Source organism: Neodiprion virginianus, chromosome 1, assembly GCF_021901495.1.
Source record: "Neodiprion virginianus isolate iyNeoVirg1 chromosome 1, iyNeoVirg1.1, whole genome shotgun sequence".
NCBI lineage: Eukaryota > Metazoa > Arthropoda > Insecta > Hymenoptera > Diprionidae > Neodiprion > Neodiprion virginianus.
In genome coordinates this window covers 13472777-13491938 of record NC_060877.1, presented here as the reverse complement: position 1 = coordinate 13491938, position 19162 = coordinate 13472777, and the positions used below count along the sequence as shown (strand labels likewise).

Sequence of the window (19162 nt, the reverse complement as noted above, 5' to 3'; positions counted from 1 at the left end):
AGCTCTCGGTAAGCTAGATTTTTGAGCCAGACCACTGAACTGATATTACCAAATACATCAAGATCTTTGCAAATGAAAATTTCGTTTAGAGGAATGTTTGGAAAATATAACGCATATTTTGAGATGGATCAAAACTCGAAAATTTATTTCGAGAGTCCTTTTAACCCTCTGTAGCGCAAGATGTTGAAATTTTTAAATAAGTACTGAAACATGTTAATCAAATGAAATAAAAATACACATGTTTCTGGAAAAATCTTATTTTTTTTATTTATTCGAAAAAAAACAGGGTTAAAGAGAGTGTGACAGAAATGTTACACTGCATCAAAAGTGCAACTTAACTTAGGTGAAATTGTCTGAAACAATTGTTGTGTTTATTGTAGCATAGAGCAACGCCACATTTCTCGCAAATTGTTTATGAGACACCAGAGCAGTTTGGAAATTTGTAGCGTGTTCTCTTTTCTGTCCAAACGGGCCAGTGTCCTGTTTGATCTTGTCTGATTGCCATTGGAGGAAGATGCCATCTACATTTTTTGTCATAAACTAAGTCAATATATTAGTTTGTGACAGATAAGTTACATCGACGCAAAATGGGTTTGAAAGAATACTTGAATTTTAGTAGGCAGATAATCGGTCTGTGACAGAAATGTTACACGGCGCTACAGAGGGTTAACTGTTTTAAATTCTGAAGAAAATTGTAAGTCTTTCAATGACCATTCCGGGCAATTCCAAAATTTCAAGAACTTGTTCCACTCTGTTTTTGAAGCATTGCGATTGAACCGTCATCCAATGTCAACACGAAGCTGAAGCTAGCAGCCAGAGTTAGCAGCCAAACGTATTGAACTTTTTTGGAAATATAAAATTATAGTACAGTTTTATTCTCATGATTTTATAAAAGTATCGGGAGTATCAAGGTAATTCACAAAATTTTGACTTTTAGAATTCACTACATTATTTCAATGAGCATCAGAACATTTGGCTGCTAGCTTTAGTCTCATAACGTCAATAGAAAATAACCTGTCTTGGTCGGATGATATGCCCCTTTTTGAAATATTCTTGACGAGTTTAGGTACATTGTTGAATCATAACAGAAAAGATTAAAGTAGAATAACCTTTTTTCCGTACTTTCAACAATTGAGGAATAGGTCAAACCACACGTGTAATGGCTGTCATATATCTTTATTGGCAATGTTTAAGTCAGAGCATCAGCCATCACCAGATCTGTAAATAAAACAAGTGTTGCAAACAACCATAACTGAACATGGTTTTGATTTTTTAAAACCACATATATGCAATGAATAAAATTTTGAAAGGATATTGTATCTCTGAAATTAGGTGTTGCAAACTTTCAATGAGACTTTGCACTTTACATTTGTAAATATCTTTATTCAAGTTGGTCAATCAGTATCATACTTCTCTCTAGTTGTGCCATTTTTTGTATGATGTTCTATCATTGTTCAATTTATTTGGTCATCATTGTCATTTCCCGTACTTTCTTTGTATGATCTAGGAAAATCTAATTACCCAGTTAGTGTTAAGTGGTTTCCTTTGCATAGCATGTCGGATAATCTGTCCACGACGTATTTTCATTTGATTTTTAGTTTTATAACTTTGTGTATTTGTATAGACCAACTTTCTTCAAATATATTATTTCATATTCCAACTTATATTGACAAATAGGACCTCTCTCATGGCTGAGTACAGTATTGTAATCTCCAACTTTCCTCTTTACGTACTTATCAGCTGCCCTTGATTGTTAAAAACATATTTTAATCAATTCCATCGATTCTTTGGTGACGTGCTGTGATTGCACCATTTCAAAAACGGAAATTAGCATGTTTTCGAAATTTAGAAATTTTTTAATGAACAGTGAATGATCTATAATTGCTTTCGGAATTTGATATAATGTAGAACACTCTAAGAGCAACCGAACTTTGTGCCTCCCCGCCCCGAGCTTGTCAATTATAGTTGGACGTGTGCTCCACGAATTTTCAGTTTCTTTCCAAAGTGAGGTGAAATACAATTCTGAAAATAATTTTCGAGCTCTAATATGCCTTAGAGTTTCTGTCAGATTTTTTCAGATGAGTAAAATTAATTGTTAAACATCCTCTGAAAATCATTTCACTCCTAATTATTATAATTGTTATTGTTATTATTATTTCAATTCACATTATCTTACAAATCTGTGGCATTTGGATCTGAGTGGAAGAAAAGTTGTACTCTAATATGAATGATTATGGAAATATTAATTTTTAAACAAAGCCTTGCTTCAAGTTTAGCTTGTAAATACCCTGATGAATTTTACAATATTGAGACTATGCTTTGGCTTAAGAATATAGTTTCCAGAGAACTGTTAGCGTGCCAAATTGAAAAAATATATGATGCCTGACCGATCTACTTCCATATATTATTTGTTTTGTATCTACAGTTTGAGGCTCTCTAGTTTATAGTGTGAATTCATATTTTTATCCTAAATCACGCTGCATTTCACCAGAATTAAACAAATGTCAATAGTAAAGCCTATGTAGCATATTAAGGGAGGAGACCCAGTTGGAACGTCCAAAAAAAAGGTTTTTTTCCGAATTTTTTCTTGTCTAAACGACAAAATAATTTATAACAGCAGTTTTTCCATATGAATGATATATATTTAAAGTATACATTACAATTTTTTTAAAGAAAAATATTTAAAAATAAGCCGGTAGGAGGCAATGGGTTTCATCTGCAAAAAAAAGGGTGTTGCGGTGATCACTTTCGCGCTGCAATGGATCATCTGAAACCAAAAAAAGAGAGGGGATCTTTAGTTAATGATATAATGCTCCGAATGAACGGAGGGTTTTGAAAAATTTCAATATTTTACAAAATGGCGGACGTTGAAAGTCAAAAGTATTGTTTTGACCAAAATTTCACTGACATTTTTGACTATAAAAAAAAAAATAATTGTCAAAAAAAAATCCTTCGTTCATCCGGAGGACAACTAAGTATAGAATAAGTGAGACAAATTTCAAACCGGTCGGTAAAGCCGTTCTCAAGTTACAGTGATCACCGACTTCGAAAACATGGTTTCGAGAAAAACGCGTTTAAAGTTTTGCGTACGATTTGCATGCAGATAAAAATTTATCTTGTAACTTACATTGAATCGTCTATTCCTGGGCCCTATATTGCGCCTTCCTCAGATTTGTTAGCTACACCTGCAGCAATTTTTCGTTGACGACGAGCTACCCTTGCCTCTCGAGTATTTTCGAGGAAGCGCCGGTTAGCTTTGTCAGACACGGTGCCCTTCAAAATTATACATCTTGGCGAATAACGGTCCGATTTGACAGTAATTCGTCGGAAAATACTCTTGAAATATTGTACTTTTAGAAAATGGATAAAAACAAAACTCGATTTTTACAAAATTCTAACTGGGTCTACCCTTAACAAAGTTTTAAATTACAATTTGCCGAGCAATGTTTCAGCACAAAAAATGCGACTGTATCTGCTAAAAAAAAAATTAATAATTACAGTAAGATGCATAATAGCAAGATTTATTTATATAACTATTAATCTTTTACTAAATGAAATTTAACGCTTATCACAGTTTTCAATTTCACGTGTTATGGTTAAATATTGGTACTTGTAAATTTTCAGATTCTTAACACAAGAACTACCGACGTAAAATGTAACATGAGGTAGGAATTTTTAAATGGAATTGTAAAACCAGTCTAATATGACAAAAATAAAATTTATGATATTACTTCTGTAGTTATCGTTTTACGTCATTGCGGGAAAACAAATGTTAAATGAAGTAGAAATTTTAAAATGAAATTGTAAAAAAAGCCAGTCATTTTGACTAGTCTGGTAGTTCTAGTGTTAATTAGAAAGATTGAGTAATCTAATGAATTACGTCTACTGAAGTTCGATCAGTAAATATACATAGATGTATATCTAGTCCACCACTATAATCATAATAACACCTTTGATCAAATTTGAACTAAAAATTGTCAAATCGTTTGAATAATCATTTGAAATTATCAGACCCCGGTTATATCGTACTGAGTACGTCAATGTTTCCTATCCTTCTGGCTGCGCCAGACAATATTATATTTTATTGTAAACTATATGTACAATTACACGTATAACTAATATACTCTACAAACTGCAGTAGCAGACCTTTGATACTTGGTAAAATAATACTTTTTTTTTATGTATACAATTATACACCTTGTCTTTTCATTATTTCAATCAATTTTATATGAGCTTACTTTTTACATATTACACCTGGCCACTTCAGGACTAAACTCTAATGGATTTAATTTTCGTGGGGGATAATCCTTCATATTAAGCAATGGAGACAATAAAAATGAAGAAAGAAAAACGAGAGAACTGTTGATGGATGAATTTGAATCACTTCGATTACTGAAATATGTGTATGTGTACAGTGTACGATTAGTAACCAGTTTCAGTTAGGCCAAATATTTTTATATTGTCATCATTTAATTGAATGTCATCGCATATATTATCATTCTTTAAGGACATATCTGTCAGTCATCAACATTTATTAGTATGTATAGTAATTTATCATCAATAATTATATTTAACGTCATATTCTTGCCTTATTACAAGAATGATAGAATTCGTTTTCAGATGTGCCTGTCCAAATTGCTTTTTATGTACTTCAATTGAGAAAAAACTGGTTCTAAAATTTTACGATGGAACATTGAATTGTAGTTATGCCAGCTCGGCATTGTGACAGTAATTTGTTTGTACCACGAAATAAACCATTGATTTGAGCCGTTGTGAAATAGATTATATCAATGACCCAAAATATCACAAATGACAGTCTGCAATGTAGTCAAGACAATCGATGGCGAAGTGTAAGCAAACATTTTAATTAAGTTAAAACATGTAGAGAGATATTTTTACCTTCTAATTGAAACACGTAATTCTCCACTTACATTACGGTGAAACGTTTTAGCGGCGTATTTTACATTCTTCATGCTTAAACTTACAAAAACAACTGTTTCCAGAACCTAATTATTTTTATACCCAGCTTCAATCACCGATTTGTAAATAACATTGAATACATGTAATCTGCCTTATGTAAGGTTGGCATCGTTGTTGCTACATTTTCTCACTGAACTTCTTTTTCTCATTTTTTAGTATTCCTACTCTCTTCGGCAATTAAACAACAGTCTCAAGTTTGGTAATTATGAATATATAAAAAATTATTCCAAGATGTGTATAAAATGTAATGAGCTGCTTAGACTTTTTAAAATTTGATTTGTACTTAAAATCAAAAGATTGAGTCAAACCGTTTGGAATTCAAAAATATACAAAGTTTTTGCGAACCATGATTTCGAGCAAATCTAGCAAAGATGAACGAAGAATAGAATTCATAATTGAAACTGACAATTGAGTGTCATGCTGTGGTTCATTGGTGATATTGGATACCAGGTTCGATTCCTGGCTCCGTCGTTAATTTTTCAACTCACCTGAAAATTTCGAAATTGTACTCTTCAACTAGCAAATTTTTCTCGCTATAAATATGATATGTTATATTTCATATCTGCAAAAATGAACGGCCCGCCGTTCAAAATGGCTAAATTAATGTAATTCACATTAATAGCCACATACAGACGTCACATGTGTGCACATGTCAACAAGCTTCACACACAAAGTCAAAATATGTGCTATCGTGATGAACTTTAAATGTAAATATATTCAAAGGCACACGAAAACGAACAATTTTTGAAGTACAGGTGATGAGAGAAATTAATGACATGTAGTCAGGGCGGCTAGGTGGTCTAGTGGAGTAAGTCTCCAGTAAAGCATCTCTAGATACCAGGTTCGATTCCTGGCTCCGTCGTTAATTTTTCAACTCACCTGAAAATTTCGAAATTGTACTCTTCAACTAGATATTGGAGTTTGTGACTCATTTGTCTAAGATATTATAAAGTAGCAGCACGTTGCGGTCACACCCACGAATATTTTCCAATGCGTTTTGTGGCGAAACTATTAGACATAGACACATGCTCTCGCTACTATTTAACAGAGTTCATTGACACCTTGAAAACACTTGAGTATAACGTTTTTTATCTGTAAGAGTTCAGTCAGCAGTCGCAAAAGTGTGTAGTCCTGTTCCGCCTTGGCTTACGAATGTCATTATATCGCCAAAGCTATTGATCTGGTTGTAAAAAAATATAATCTATCCATAGGAAAAAAGAATCAGTCGGTTCAGTAATTCTGGAGTTATAAGGTAACATCCGCACAGGCAAACAGAAGGATGTTGAGTTTCATGTACATATGTAGTTAAGAGAAGGAAGAGATGTCTCATAACAAATGAAATTTACGGTAATTTCATGATGATTTACATATTTATTGAACATAAAGATGCTATTCAGCGAAAACAGTCTGAAATACTCTCATACCGAATTTCTGATCAAATTAAATATTCCCAACCGAAATCAACACTCTTCGGGATTCATAATATGGCATTTTCCTCTGCATTATTGTGATTCAAACACAGGAATCTTCAATACATGTGATACAATTTGTACACACAAATATCTAATATAGTGACAGCGTAAACGCTGTATGTCGTAGAGAATAATTCGTTGAAATAGAAACTATAATTTTTCACTGAAAATAGATTTTATTTTACGATTAAGGTGTAGCATACAAGAAGTGATAATTTTTTATTCAAAATTCACATGAGAGAATGAGATAGAGAAAAAAAAGATTCTACTTTATATTATACACTTGAAAATATTTATAGTACGAGTATTTTACATGACGTAAACTTTTTCAATCTTCTTATATGGGAATACTTCTTTGGTTTTCGGACAGATGACAGTTCCATTGTTTTCCTGTGCCATTTTCTCTAAAGCCTGTAAATATTACATTTTTAGCAACGATACTGGTTAAACCTACTTTACACTTTTTTTTGTATTAACAATTGCCGCCATAAATTTTTATTTATTGCATGTCTCCGCAACTCGACCTTTTCTTTTCTTCAGTGACTGAAATGATTCAAAAGCTTTGACCTGGTTCCAAAAAATGAAACCATCGCTACAAATGTTCGTAATCGAGAAAAAAATTGAGTACACTATATTATGGATGGGAAAAAAAAAATGAAAACCGGGGTAACTCACATGTTCACCATATACATATCCATTAGGCATCATCATTGGTTGGTTGTATTCATTCAGTGGTTTGCCGCTGATACTGCAGACAAGTCGAGATTGCGAACAATGAGCAAAAGGTAGAGTAGTTGCAAGTTCGTTTAATGCCTCGTTACAAACTGGGCAACTCGGATTTTTGCCTTCCCTGTTAACGCTGTAGCATTGTGGAGTTTTAAGAGCGGACAAACCAGCCTGCAATGCCACAGTGAATACACTTTGACTAGCCAGTTGAAATAGCCTGTAGTTTTCATGGCGAAACTGTTCAATCAACCTTTCCCATCTGAAGAACAAATTTTTTTTGTGATTAAAACTATTGCAAAGAAACAAGAAGAAAACGTCGATGTTGATGAAAATGTTTATTCATACTGGGGACTGAGTTAGGATAGTTAGCATATATTGTCTTAGTCGATCATCCTACAACAATTCGACCTAAACTGCAAATCCTTTTCAAGAAACTTACTTTCCACCATAGGAAGTGTGAAGTACGCTGAAAGGTTCAGATTTTTTGGAAATCGTCTTAGCAGGTATAAAGTGCTACTTGACGCCTGCAAAACATGAACATTTTGCGTGGATACTTTACGCTTATTATGAAGAATAATAATGTTCACACCTTTGGAACAAAAGTACTATTAATTACTTGCAATATTCAGGATTCACATAGGCAAACAAACAAGAACACAAAAACTAGTCAAAACTTACATTATTTTAATCAGGGGAGGCAAGTTGTTTTGAGGTAGAAAAAAATGTAAACATCACTTATTCTTCAGATACGAACTCAAATTTCTTGGCCAGTTATCCTTTCGAATCAAGGCCCCAACTTCAAAACCTGTTTCGAGTTCAAGTGCTACGAAAAGTAAGGGTCCCTGTATTTACTACTTATGTTACATTAGCCTGATTATAACTTTGAAGTCTTAATTTTTTTCTTCTCCTATATCAGGAGTCGCTTGATTTTATTAATAGAGATGCTTAACGCATGCTCTCGGAAGGAGTCGCATAGTTCGAGTGAAAATATTGGAGGATGATCGATTAAAAAAACGTGTGATTACTACCTTGACTTGATGGCAAATATAAATATTATATAAGACATCGAAGAGAATTCTACATGTAAACATCGATATCAAATTCAATTTACAGATTTAAAAAAATTTTTTTACGATCAATCCGAATTAGGTAAATTAATAACAATACAATCATTTATAATCTGAACTCTGAATAAACTGAAACAGAAATTGTAATATAAAACTGAATTTATCGAAAAGTTACTAAAATAACATTAAAACAAGGTACATTCTAGAATCTAATTGAACCAATTAATGAATCGCACCTTTTTTCGTCAAGCAAATCTTTATAAGGACTCAATTCTGTGTTTACTGGAAATGCCAATAGCCCCATACAGCACTGAATTTCTTGGAGCTGGTAGTCATCATAGTTGGCAAAGCACTTCCTGGCATGTTTTACCGCATCTAGTCGACGATCTGCTCGTACCAATTCAACAAACTCTTGTACACGTACGTTGAACTCCATAGTGCTGCCCAGCTTGCGCAGCTTGGACCGATTATCATGACACCATCCCAAGCATCTTGTTGTCTCATGATTGGCCAAAGATTTTTCCACCTCTCTTGATACCATAAACACATCTGGAATAAATATGAAGAGGTAAGGTAAGTCTGGTATGACGGGAATTTTAAAAGTACTAAAATAAAATTAAGTTAAAAGATTAATGAGATTTTATATTAAAGATGTGATAAAGATCAATATGTAATCTTGAAGTTTAACTTTCATTCTTTCTAGATTAGAGTTAGTTCGTTGGCATGTTTTGATCACCAATCCACACAAAGCCTTGAGTAATTGTGGAAAAGTAAAATTTTTACTTCGTTTTTTTGATATCAAAATGATGGGGTTAAAAATTACAGATGTTCTTAAAAAAACGTTCTACTAATAGGCAAAATCAAGAATGTCACCTCTGTACGATTGAGTCATTTTAAAATAGCTAATACCTAAACTGGTAAAGAATGCGGAATGAATGAAGTACAAAATAAATATGATTATCATTACATAGGTATTTTTATAATTACACGAATTTTTCAGAAAGGAAAAGATAGTTTACAGTACGTGTTTCAATAGTCAGGAATTATCCTTCAGACAACATTACTGTTTACCAATGTTAGTCAGATCCCTTAATTCGCTATTATCAGCCAACTTGGTGGCAGTCGTATAGTATCCCTTGCGTAAGAAATATTCAACCAGCATCCTGTCCAGTCTTTGTCTTCTCCACTGGTTGACAGCACTTGGCGCTGTATTGGCATGTTCCTTCAAGTGATCCAGTCGTCTTTTGCAGACCATACCAGCCTGTAGCTCTTCTGCGATTGATTCTTGTGCTTTACGCTTGAGCACTTGAAGTCTAGCTACAACACCTCCTAACAGACGAGTTATTTCGCCGCTGGCCACCCCCCCTGATTCTCCCACTAATCCTTTCTCCAATTCGTTTGCCGCTGTCTGGACATGAGAAACTTCACGATCCAAAGTTTTTTGAGCTGACCGAAATTTTTTATTTAATAGCTCGTACGGCACCTAGAACACAATTAATTGTAAATTGGATCAGATATTCACACAGCTTGTATTGTTGATATCGGTTTTCAGTAAGCTTTGTTCAATAATTGGAAACTAAATACAAAATTTAATCAATCTTTGAAAGTATTGGAGTGATGTGTGGAATTATAGGAAGTTCTCTCTTGACAATTTTTGACAATAATCGATTGTTTTTCAGTATTACAAGCCAAACCAATTGTTAAATGCAGATTTTTTCATTTTTGTATAAGAATCTGTTGACAAAAACTGTTCATCCATTGTGTCGTCTCCCTGTAATCAGTGCAGGATATTATAATTCGTGAGATTGCATGTGGTACATGATTTGATGGGAATAAAATGATGCTATTTGTGAATTTTTACATTTTGTATGTCTTACATATTTATATCTGAATTTCGACAATATCTCAGCTAGAGGAGAAAGTCAAGCTATGCGTTAATTGAATCATTGCTTTGTCATTTAAATAACACAAGCCAGTGAAAATTTTTGTTCTCTAGTTCTCGTTAATCTTGGACAAATTTCTGAGAAACATCTTGAAGGTGTGGATGAAGAAACAACGATAGACAAGCGTGAAATGTTCCGAAAAATCGATCCTTCGGAAAAATGAATAAAAAATCATCTTGGATTACATAAAAAAGGTATGCTCAGTACCACACAGATTCCGTAATTTTTTTATTAACATCATTCGAAGTACGTCTAATATTTTTCATGCTTGAACTTCTAATATAGTATGCAGAAAATAGTTGTTATTCTAAGTGTGTTTTAACGATGAAAATGATAATGTGTCGAAGTTTTATATAAAAATGGGATAAGCTGAGTGTAAAGCGAAAAATAATTACGATTGGTGTTATTTCTAAATGTCTTATAATTCAGCTATTTCAAAATAGTATTATTAATAATAAATGGTCTGCAATCTGTGGACTTGATATTTTACATCAAAATAAGAATATACGAGGCGCGTAAAATATCTTGACAATACAGAACAAGTACGAATTGTAATCGGCTGTAGTAATCCAAGGTCAAGCAGGGAATAAATTGTTTCAGTTATAAATAGGAGAAAAAAAAAAAAAAAAATCAGATCTGCCATGTGTACTTCGACAATAGCGTTATCATCAACTATGAATACATTATTCAGACAGGGTAGAAATGGCATTGAGTGAGTGAATACGAATAGTATTCTTCATGTTTTTGGATACACCATAAATTGAGAGTAGTATTTACTTGTCAAGAAATGACAAAAAGAAAGAAAGAAAAACTACCGTAAGACTGACCATCACAAACCACAAACGAGTAATTTACACAAAAAACAATGCAAAGATGAAGTCTGCCTTTGGGCGAGAAAAAAAAATTCTTACGCGGGTGTGTATGACAGTTATTCAAAGAATTATTCGTCAATCTTATCATACTTTCATAAAAAACGATAACAATATTGGGAAGTTCAGATAACGGCTGTAAAAGGAAACCTTTTTTGTTTGCCTGAATATTATAAGTGTCTGAAAGAAGAAAATTTTCCCATCGTGTAGCCGAGTTTGATGAATTCGAAGAGGATTCAGGTTCAGCCATCATAATAAATTCTGACGTTTCGAAGTGACGAAACATGCTTATTTACCTTCAAAGTTGGGTGCTCCAAGCTCTTAACGTCCGACATGTTCAATTCTCTTCGAATTAAATCGCTCCAATTTGATTCAAATTATTCTGATGTCGTGTAGTGTGAAAGAATTGCCAGTGGAACGCCTTGACGGACTACGCATTAGTAGCTGAAATCAAAACCCGTCCATTATCTTCCAGCTGACTGGTGTAAACAGACCTCGGACCATACACTCCCAACAGACTATGCTACGGATTTGCGTTTATACAAGACTTGACTGCAGTTTCGCCCGACTTGGTGCTACACGCGAGTAAATAATGAACTTGCAGCATTTGTGTTTCTCGAACAGATGGCGCCATTCGAAAGATTGCCAGTCGACATCTCCACGTTGTACAACTGCTTTGTATCGTCACTTGAAACGTGTTAATTGTTGCCGCTGAATTAACTCTCTTGCTCAGTGATGCAATTACCAATTTGTCAATCTGCGTGATACTAATTATCAATTAAAAACAATACAGTTTTGCGGTCAAGCGAAAGGTATGTACATACCTATACATACTACTCCTAGAAGGAACAAATCCGTACGACACAACTTCCCGATGCATCGAAACGACAGCGCGTTGCTTACGAAGATATAAACGACGAGTGATGAGTGAGCTTTTGACGTGAGCGAGGCTAATCCTGTTTGAAAATACTCTGAAATAAAAATCGCGTGGTTTGCGAAACGTGTCGGAAGGGGTATCGGCGAACATCCATCCATAGCTGGTTTGACGATCGGCGGATATTCGAACGGTGAAAATACATTGGACAACATTTGTAATTCAGTCGTTCGTATTATTTCGGCGATGATCGGAGGCGCGCGCTACTCGCTCGGGGGGGCCGCCATTTTTCTCCAGTGAGGGAGAGAGTCGCTCGGCCGTGCTTCGCAAGCGTTCTCTGTTAATTATTACTTATTTCGGTTGACAATTGAGTGACTTTCGCGAGTGCGGGGTGTCGGGTGGGCGCGCGGGACCCTTGGGCCCAAATTGTGCAACCAAAAGCCCAAAGTAACAAGAAAAACTCGGGTTAAACCGGGACCAAACACCGAAACGCCAAGTGCGCCCGACTAACATTGTGTGCCGTGATTCGAAGGGTGATTCTCCAACGGCGAAATATTACACCGTCACTCATCTCGGCGAATGATTGATTCGTTAGAAAGAGGTACGTAGACAAATCCCTACATAATTCCGGTGCATAATCAGCGATAGTTTTACCGGGTTCCTGGCTAGGATGCCTACGCTCTGCCATCCATGCGTCTTTCTTCGCAGGCAAACGCAATAAGCATCGGGCAAGCAGGCGGGTAGATAGATGCACAGATAGGTGGCCTAGCTATAGCCGAAGAATATCCGAAGCGCGCGTGTCTGCGCTCCAATTCATTCGTGGGTGTTACGTGTTCGTGAAAAGATGCGTGGTTTACGTCGCTGATATGGCGGGAGTAGAGACGCTTCGGCAGCCACGCGCATTTATTTCATTCCTCCCCCTTAATACGCGCACTTGTCGGCTATTCGACCGACGGCCGCGGCGTTCTACCATCGCCTAACCGCCAGCTATCGCCATTACGTTACACTTGTCGCTTTCCTTCTTCGCCAAACTTTTACCTTTTACATTTATTTCTTATCTACCCCCTCCTTCCGTTCTCCCTTCCCACTCCTCCCCTCTCGCTTCTCTCTCTCTCTCTCTCCCGCTCTCTCTCTATCTTTGCTTCTGTTACACCGTAGTTTACTCGTTAAACACGACTTCACTGGCTTCTTTAATATCGGGCCAATCGACGTCTTTAATTCGCGTTACCATGGAAGAAGAAATTGTGGCAACTTTCTCAACAATGACGATCAGACTATTTCGGCCATAACTTTTCATCATTTGTTCTATTCTTTAATTCCTTAATTTCGAGTTGTGTTAATTTCGGACAACAAAAACGAGTCTGTTGAAACTTGAATTTCAAACTTGAGTTCGGAACGTATGTATGATACCAACACCACGTGCCTCCTTCATTGTTACACTATACCGTTAATTGTACGACTGAGTAGAGAACACTTTTACCGAAGAAATGATTCATTTATAATTCATTAAACGTACGTACGTTCGTTCGTCGCGTCCGATCATTTTCGCACTGTGCGAAATAATACTTGACGTACCTACATTGCTGCCGAGGATCGTTGAGTTTGGTTTTCCGGAGAAAAAAAGTTTTTATACATCTAAAAATATACCACACGGAGCATGTGTACAATCATTTAAACGCATGGTTCGAGTTGTGTGCGTGATTAAAGTTACGCGTATGTCTACACACATCGTAGTTCATCTCTGATACGAATTTAATCTACCGAACGAATACGTCTACCGAATGTATATAATAAAAATAAATGGTAATCATTTACCACATTTACTCACAAGAGTCGTCGTGTAGGCAAATCTTGTGACGTAAAGTTTTTCTTCTTTTTTACGTTCCGTTAAACGTAGATGAAAAAATTGAACGTTCGATTGGACGAGTGGATGATCGGGAGATTATTGAAATCAGTTATTAAAATGTTATAATAAGTTGAAAAATAACCAAACAATTGCCGTGTGTTTTGTTCCGGTGTATAATTTTTTCGAAATATCAGAACTAGTTTATAATTCTGAGATATATGCGAAGCATATATGTTGATGTTGGATTTCCGTTTAAAATATCACCACACTTCAGTCCCTCGGTCTGGATTTCTTTTATTAATCGCGTTTCTCGTCAACTCGTCTTCTCGGTTCTGCGGTTAATAATTCTTAGATAATTGTAATCAACGTACGGGAGAGAAAATAAATACATACGTATTATCCCGGTATGTTGAGAGACAAGGTATTGTATAATTATATACTTTTGGCGTGTTTTATGAACTCGGAGCAACGCGTTTGTACACGAATGAAAAAAAAATAATAATTATTATCAAATATTGTGATGCCGAGAAACAAAATGAATATAAGCATAGGTATAACCGTTATTTCTCACATCAGAGGAAAAACTAAATATTTCCGAATTCCTTACATGCATGGTGTGCAAGCATGTTCAGGCTCACAATTTCTTCTTCAGAACTTTGGACTTTCTTAGGTATATTTGCTACTCGCGTACGTTTATACAATCGTACCCGAAAACTATACATACACGACTGAGAATTGAAAGGCCAAGTTTATTGCTGCTCATATCCAGTCATGACTCGCTCGCTCGTTCTCGTTTTATTCATCGTTGATCGTTACTTCATCAATGTATTAATCTTCCGAATGAAACTTTCTATTGTTCAGAAGTGACCGAAGCTCCGATGATGTGGTCGGCGCATATTACGTATGTTACATACATATATGTATACATATTTATACATTATACTTATGTATACATGCATTACGTAGTTATACACAAATACGCTCATATTGCAATCACCTACAGATATGCGTGCTGCGATTATGAATATTACGTTTTCCTACTGAAATTGACTTTATTTTTTCTGATACACAGACAGTAATTTATTGAATATTGGTCACTAGTGCGACTGAAAATCGATTTTAGCTGAAGTCCGCTCAAAAGCTGCTGTCTTTCATTCATGGAAAATGAACCAATGGAAATTCAACGAACTTCACATGCTCGAGCGTTCTTTTCTATTCTTTTGAGAGTAAAGAAAAGAAATGCTAAATTTTTGCATTAAAGAAAAATTGAATAAATCTTGTCAAAAGTTGAGTTGTCAATATTTAATTTATATCGGATACTTAAAACAAAATGTTGATACATTGTTGAAAATAAGCGTAAAAAAAATCTTTAGTCTTGAGTTTGACATTAACTGATTGACCCGAAACTTTGAATTTTTTTTTCACATTGTACGGTGACAACAAGTGCAGTGTAATTGACTTTCGAATTAGTTCGGATTAGCGCCAAAAAATAATTCATCTGCAAACAACAGAATTGAAGTTAGTAATTTTAAGATAATAAAGCATCGACACAAAACTCGTTAATTTACTATTTTGGAAAGATTTTGAAAACGTTTAGTCTGCACAATGTGAGTACGTTTTGCTTTAATTGTGGATTACTGAATTTCAAACGATTCTGAAGTTGCGAAGTAACGTTTTTTCTTGAATATGCATCGATATATTAACGCTACGAACTTCAACCTCATTTGCAAACATTCTATGTACACACGTGCAGATGCATGTGATGTTCGTACTGTCGCTGATGAAGTATAATGCGTGCCTCTATATGTATATGGAATACATCTTTATATTATACGTAGTTTGTAGCGATAACTATATGACGAGTATAATATAATAAACGTATTCGTATTACAAGAATTTATATACAGGTATACATTATATACGCGTGCTTGCTGCAGCTGTTTTCCTCCTCTTATTTCAACCTGTGACTATTAGATGTGACGTTTTTTGTCCGGTAATCTATCTCACGGTTCAACATTACACATACCTCGTGTTTCATTAATTTTGTGAACTTTCATTAGTCAAAACGAAAGCTCCATCACAAGGAGTCCTATAATTAGCCAAAGTTTGAAGATATTTCATTCGTACTGAGAAAGAGTAAGTATTGCAAAAAAAGCAAAAAAAAAAAAAACGATTTGTCTCATTTGACAGAGGTTTGACATCCCCTTGAGCCGATTAGATTATTCGATCTGTCACATTTTCATACATTATTATACATATATTGCGAGTCGAGTGTTCGCAATATCAATGCTAATCCAAATATAGAGATTTGCAATTTTTCGTTATGTAATGACGTTGAGCTGTGGCTCAGCGGATAATAAAATATGCATGAAAGAAGCGGCGGCACGTTGTATGGTTAATAAAAGAAGTTTACCCGGTATCCTAAACGCCACGTAACTTTCGATTGCAAGTGTAAAGCCTGCCTCGAGGAGGGTATAGCGCAAATAGTCAACTTTGAATTGTTGTTCTTGCGTCACGGTTTGCGGTCTCTGTGCTGAGTCAACTTTCATAACAAAATAGTATTCCAGGGTATTTGGGGTCGCCGATTACGAATCTGAAATCAGATTTCAAAAATTCGACACGTCGGACGCAATATGGCGGACTAAAATTTCAAGTTTGATCGAATACGGCCAAAAAACTCTGCGGGACTTCTCGGGGTCGTTGATTGGATTTTCCATACTGAATTTAAAAAATCTGATTTCAGAAATAACCAGCGACCCCAAAAACACCTGGACAGAGTTTTTTTTCTCTGGATTCGATGAAATTTGAAACTTTCGTCCGCCGTATTGGATCCACTATCTTGAATGTTAAAAATCTGATTTTAGATTCGTAATCAGCGACCTCAAAAACTTGTGATTTACGTATAACATGTGTAGAGGGGTAACTGTCTCGGAAATTAATTATCCCTGCAATTTCAACGATTTTTTGCTATCAACTTGTTTCTAACAATGTTAAATTTCATTATACTGCAAAAATTACTCTCGAGTATTGAAAACCTTGTAGTAAACTATCAGAAATGTGTTGGAAAATTTCTCTAAATATACAAAAAATTGATATAAAATGGTTGGTAAGAATACTTGCCACTATGGACTCGAAAGGTTTAATGCATGAAGTGTGTACCTATATGATATAGGCATATATATACGGTTAAACGGTCTGCTGTAGGTAGGTCAGACAGGGCTAGACTAGGTTACGCTTATACGCTTCGCCTTCGTCATGATGTCGGAAAACACATTTTGGGGGTGAAGCCAATAGCAATTTCCTGATTTTAAAATTTAATATCTGTTTTTTTTTCTCTCTATTAAGCGAAAAGTAAATTCCTCGTGCAAAAATTGCGAAAGTGTTTGAATATGTTGTTGCGTCTTGAATATCGCAATATTCATATTACAGTATATGAAAGTTGTACGTATACATAAGTGAGAAAAAAAGTTTACCCTCCGTCAGATTATTGCTTTGCTTTTATCGTACCAAACAATACGTATATTTCATATGAATACAAATTTTTTTTAGAAATATATAATAATGCGAGGTGAAGACTGAATTGAAAAAATAACAATGTTTGATTGAGAGCTGAACTTTTACTAGTAAAGAATAATATCGATGCGTGTTCACAGATAAAGCGAAAACGAAAAAATAGGTAAAACTGATGCCGCCACGTGGGACCGATTAATTTATACGATCAGAAATTTGTTCGTTAAAGCGGAAATGATTTCCCCTCCCTCCCCATTTTACGCACATCGTATTTTAGATATTATGTATAAATACGTATGGGTCATTCCATGTCAAATCGACCAATGGTTGTACCCGACCCCTTTTGTTTTGGATGAAATTTGGTCAGAAGTTTTCATTCATCATACAAAGAAGTTCTGCCAAAGGAAAAAAATTCAAAATGTTTGTTTCAAAAGTTATGCAACTTTTAAAATTCCACTATTTTTCTTGTTTTTTAAACTTATGCTTCAAAGGTCTCGAAAACTATTATAATTATAAATTACTCCAATGATCTGAGCTAGATTTTCAAGGGGATAGTCGAAACTACCAAAAAAAAATTTTTTTGAAAAGTTTTTTCAAAAAATCGTTTTTTTTTTTTTTTTTTGCAGAATTTTGAAATTTACAACATTGTAAAAATCGATGACCTCCATTAAATTTTTCGCTCCAATTTTTTTCTGGAGTACCTCTAACTGGTCTTAAAAGTTCCTGAAATTTTTGATATGGGTTTTTTTTTTTTTTTTTTTTTTTTTTTTTTTTTTTTTTTTTTTTTTTTTTTTTTTTTTTTTTTTTTTTTTTTTCAAAATTCAAAAATTTATATCTTGATTTGACATGGAATGACCCGTATGTATTTTATATATATATATTAAAACGGGGTCTCTCTCGTTGATCGTGATTCGTGAGCGTTGTTGTTGCGTAATTCTGCGGACATGTGCAAAGGTTTGCTTCATTCGGCGACGTGCTGACCCATATCCGCAAAACCAAACGGTTTTTTGATTCTTTATGTTATATCGACTGTTTTCACCTGCTGGTGATGCTATTGGTGTTTGTAGAAGATGACGGTGACGACGATGATTAACATCGTTATCATCCTCATCATCGTTGTCATCGTCATTGTCAACAAATACGCATAGCAGTACCAGCAGGTGAAAACAAAATATATATATACACTGTATAAGATATAGTAAAACAAGAGTATCATACAAATTTTCCTTAACCTTAAATTAATGTGTTATAAAGGATGAAAAATGTCATCGTGTCCATAAAAATGGTAAGAACGATTTTCTGGGTAAGTCGAATCATAAATGAAGGTCGAGGCTCTGCACAACGATATATAATGCGCCATGTACTACGGTTTATTTTTATGAGGCTGAAGTTAGTAACGAAACGTCAAGGTGAAAAATCACCGTTATTGGGCAATTTTAGAATAACTTTCAAGAAGTTAGCTTTGCAAAATAATAATATATTCTGTTTGTACCGGTTTACTAAATTTCGAACACATTCCTAAAGGTGCGAAGTAGAGCTTTTTTCCAAACATGCATCGTTATAGTAACGTTACTAACTCCTTAAAAGTCACTCTAAAATTGCCTAACAACGACGATTTTTTTCCTGACGTTTCGTTACGTTAACGTTAACAACTTCAGTCTCTCATCCTGTGCCTGGTGAAAGCGGCGATCACTTTCGTGATAAATTTTATTCTTCGCATATAACGCTGCTTGGCGCGGATGCGATGGGCATCGAATAGATATAACTACCGTCAGAAGTCGATTACGATCGAAAGAATTAAGGTCACGCTATGACTGCCTGCTGCTCCTTCCGCCATGACATGTCACCGCGAAGAGAATTGTGTGCAGTAGCAAC

At 35.0% G+C, this 19162-nt stretch overlaps 3 protein-coding genes and 1 long non-coding RNA gene across 9 annotated transcripts in view; 2 read left to right on the top strand and 2 right to left on the bottom strand.

Moving 5' to 3' along the window:
* LOC124306643 (equilibrative nucleoside transporter 1) overlaps positions 1–4766 on the top strand; it is a 20837-nt gene extending 16071 nt beyond the window's left edge. Inside the window, exon 12 of the mRNA XM_046767496.1 lies at positions 4268–4766. Within this exon, the coding sequence (XP_046623452.1) occupies positions 4268–4305 (38 nt within the window). The 3' untranslated portion in view covers positions 4306–4766. The remainder of the gene's footprint in view (positions 1–4267) is intronic.
* LOC124306752 (uncharacterized) lies at positions 1433–19162 on the bottom strand. Its single transcript, XR_006908676.1, has 4 exons — positions 18802–19162; positions 13303–13314; positions 5856–5859; positions 1433–1444 (listed from the first exon to the last, which is right to left on the bottom strand). It is a non-coding gene; the product is annotated as an uncharacterized LOC124306752 (long non-coding RNA).
* On the bottom strand, positions 6609–11594 carry LOC124306728 (E3 ubiquitin-protein transferase MAEA). The gene is made up of 5 exons (XM_046767679.1): positions 11354–11594; positions 9317–9728; positions 8482–8794; positions 7128–7437; positions 6609–6863 (listed from the first exon to the last, which is right to left on the bottom strand). Exons 1-5 carry the CDS (start codon positions 11390–11392, stop codon positions 6762–6764), a joined length of 1176 nt encoding a protein of 391 aa, XP_046623635.1. The 5' UTR covers positions 11393–11594; the 3' UTR covers positions 6609–6761.
* LOC124306678 (C-terminal-binding protein) overlaps positions 12158–19162 on the top strand; it is a 45248-nt gene continuing 38243 nt past the window's right edge. For 2 of the 6 annotated variants that reach the window (XM_046767607.1, XM_046767646.1), the window contains exon 1: positions 12159–12532. The gene's annotated coding sequence lies outside the window, so the exon portion shown is untranslated. Of the gene's footprint in view, positions 12533–19162 lie in introns of all 6 variants that reach the window. The other 4 variants (XM_046767626.1, XM_046767637.1, XM_046767617.1 and 1 more) reach the window with 3 other exon arrangements.

Coding starts and splice junctions, on each gene's coding strand:
- LOC124306728 (XM_046767679.1), bottom strand. CDS start 11,392: ATGTCGGACGTTAAGAGCTTGGAGCACCCAACTTTGAAG. Junction 8,795..9,316: donor AAGGGATCTGACTAACATTG/GTAAACAGTAAT, acceptor TATTTATTCCAG/ATGTGTTTATGGTATCAAGA. Junction 7,438..8,481: donor GATTTGCTTGACGAAAAAAG/GTGCGATTCATT, acceptor TTTGTTCTTCAG/ATGGGAAAGGTTGATTGAAC.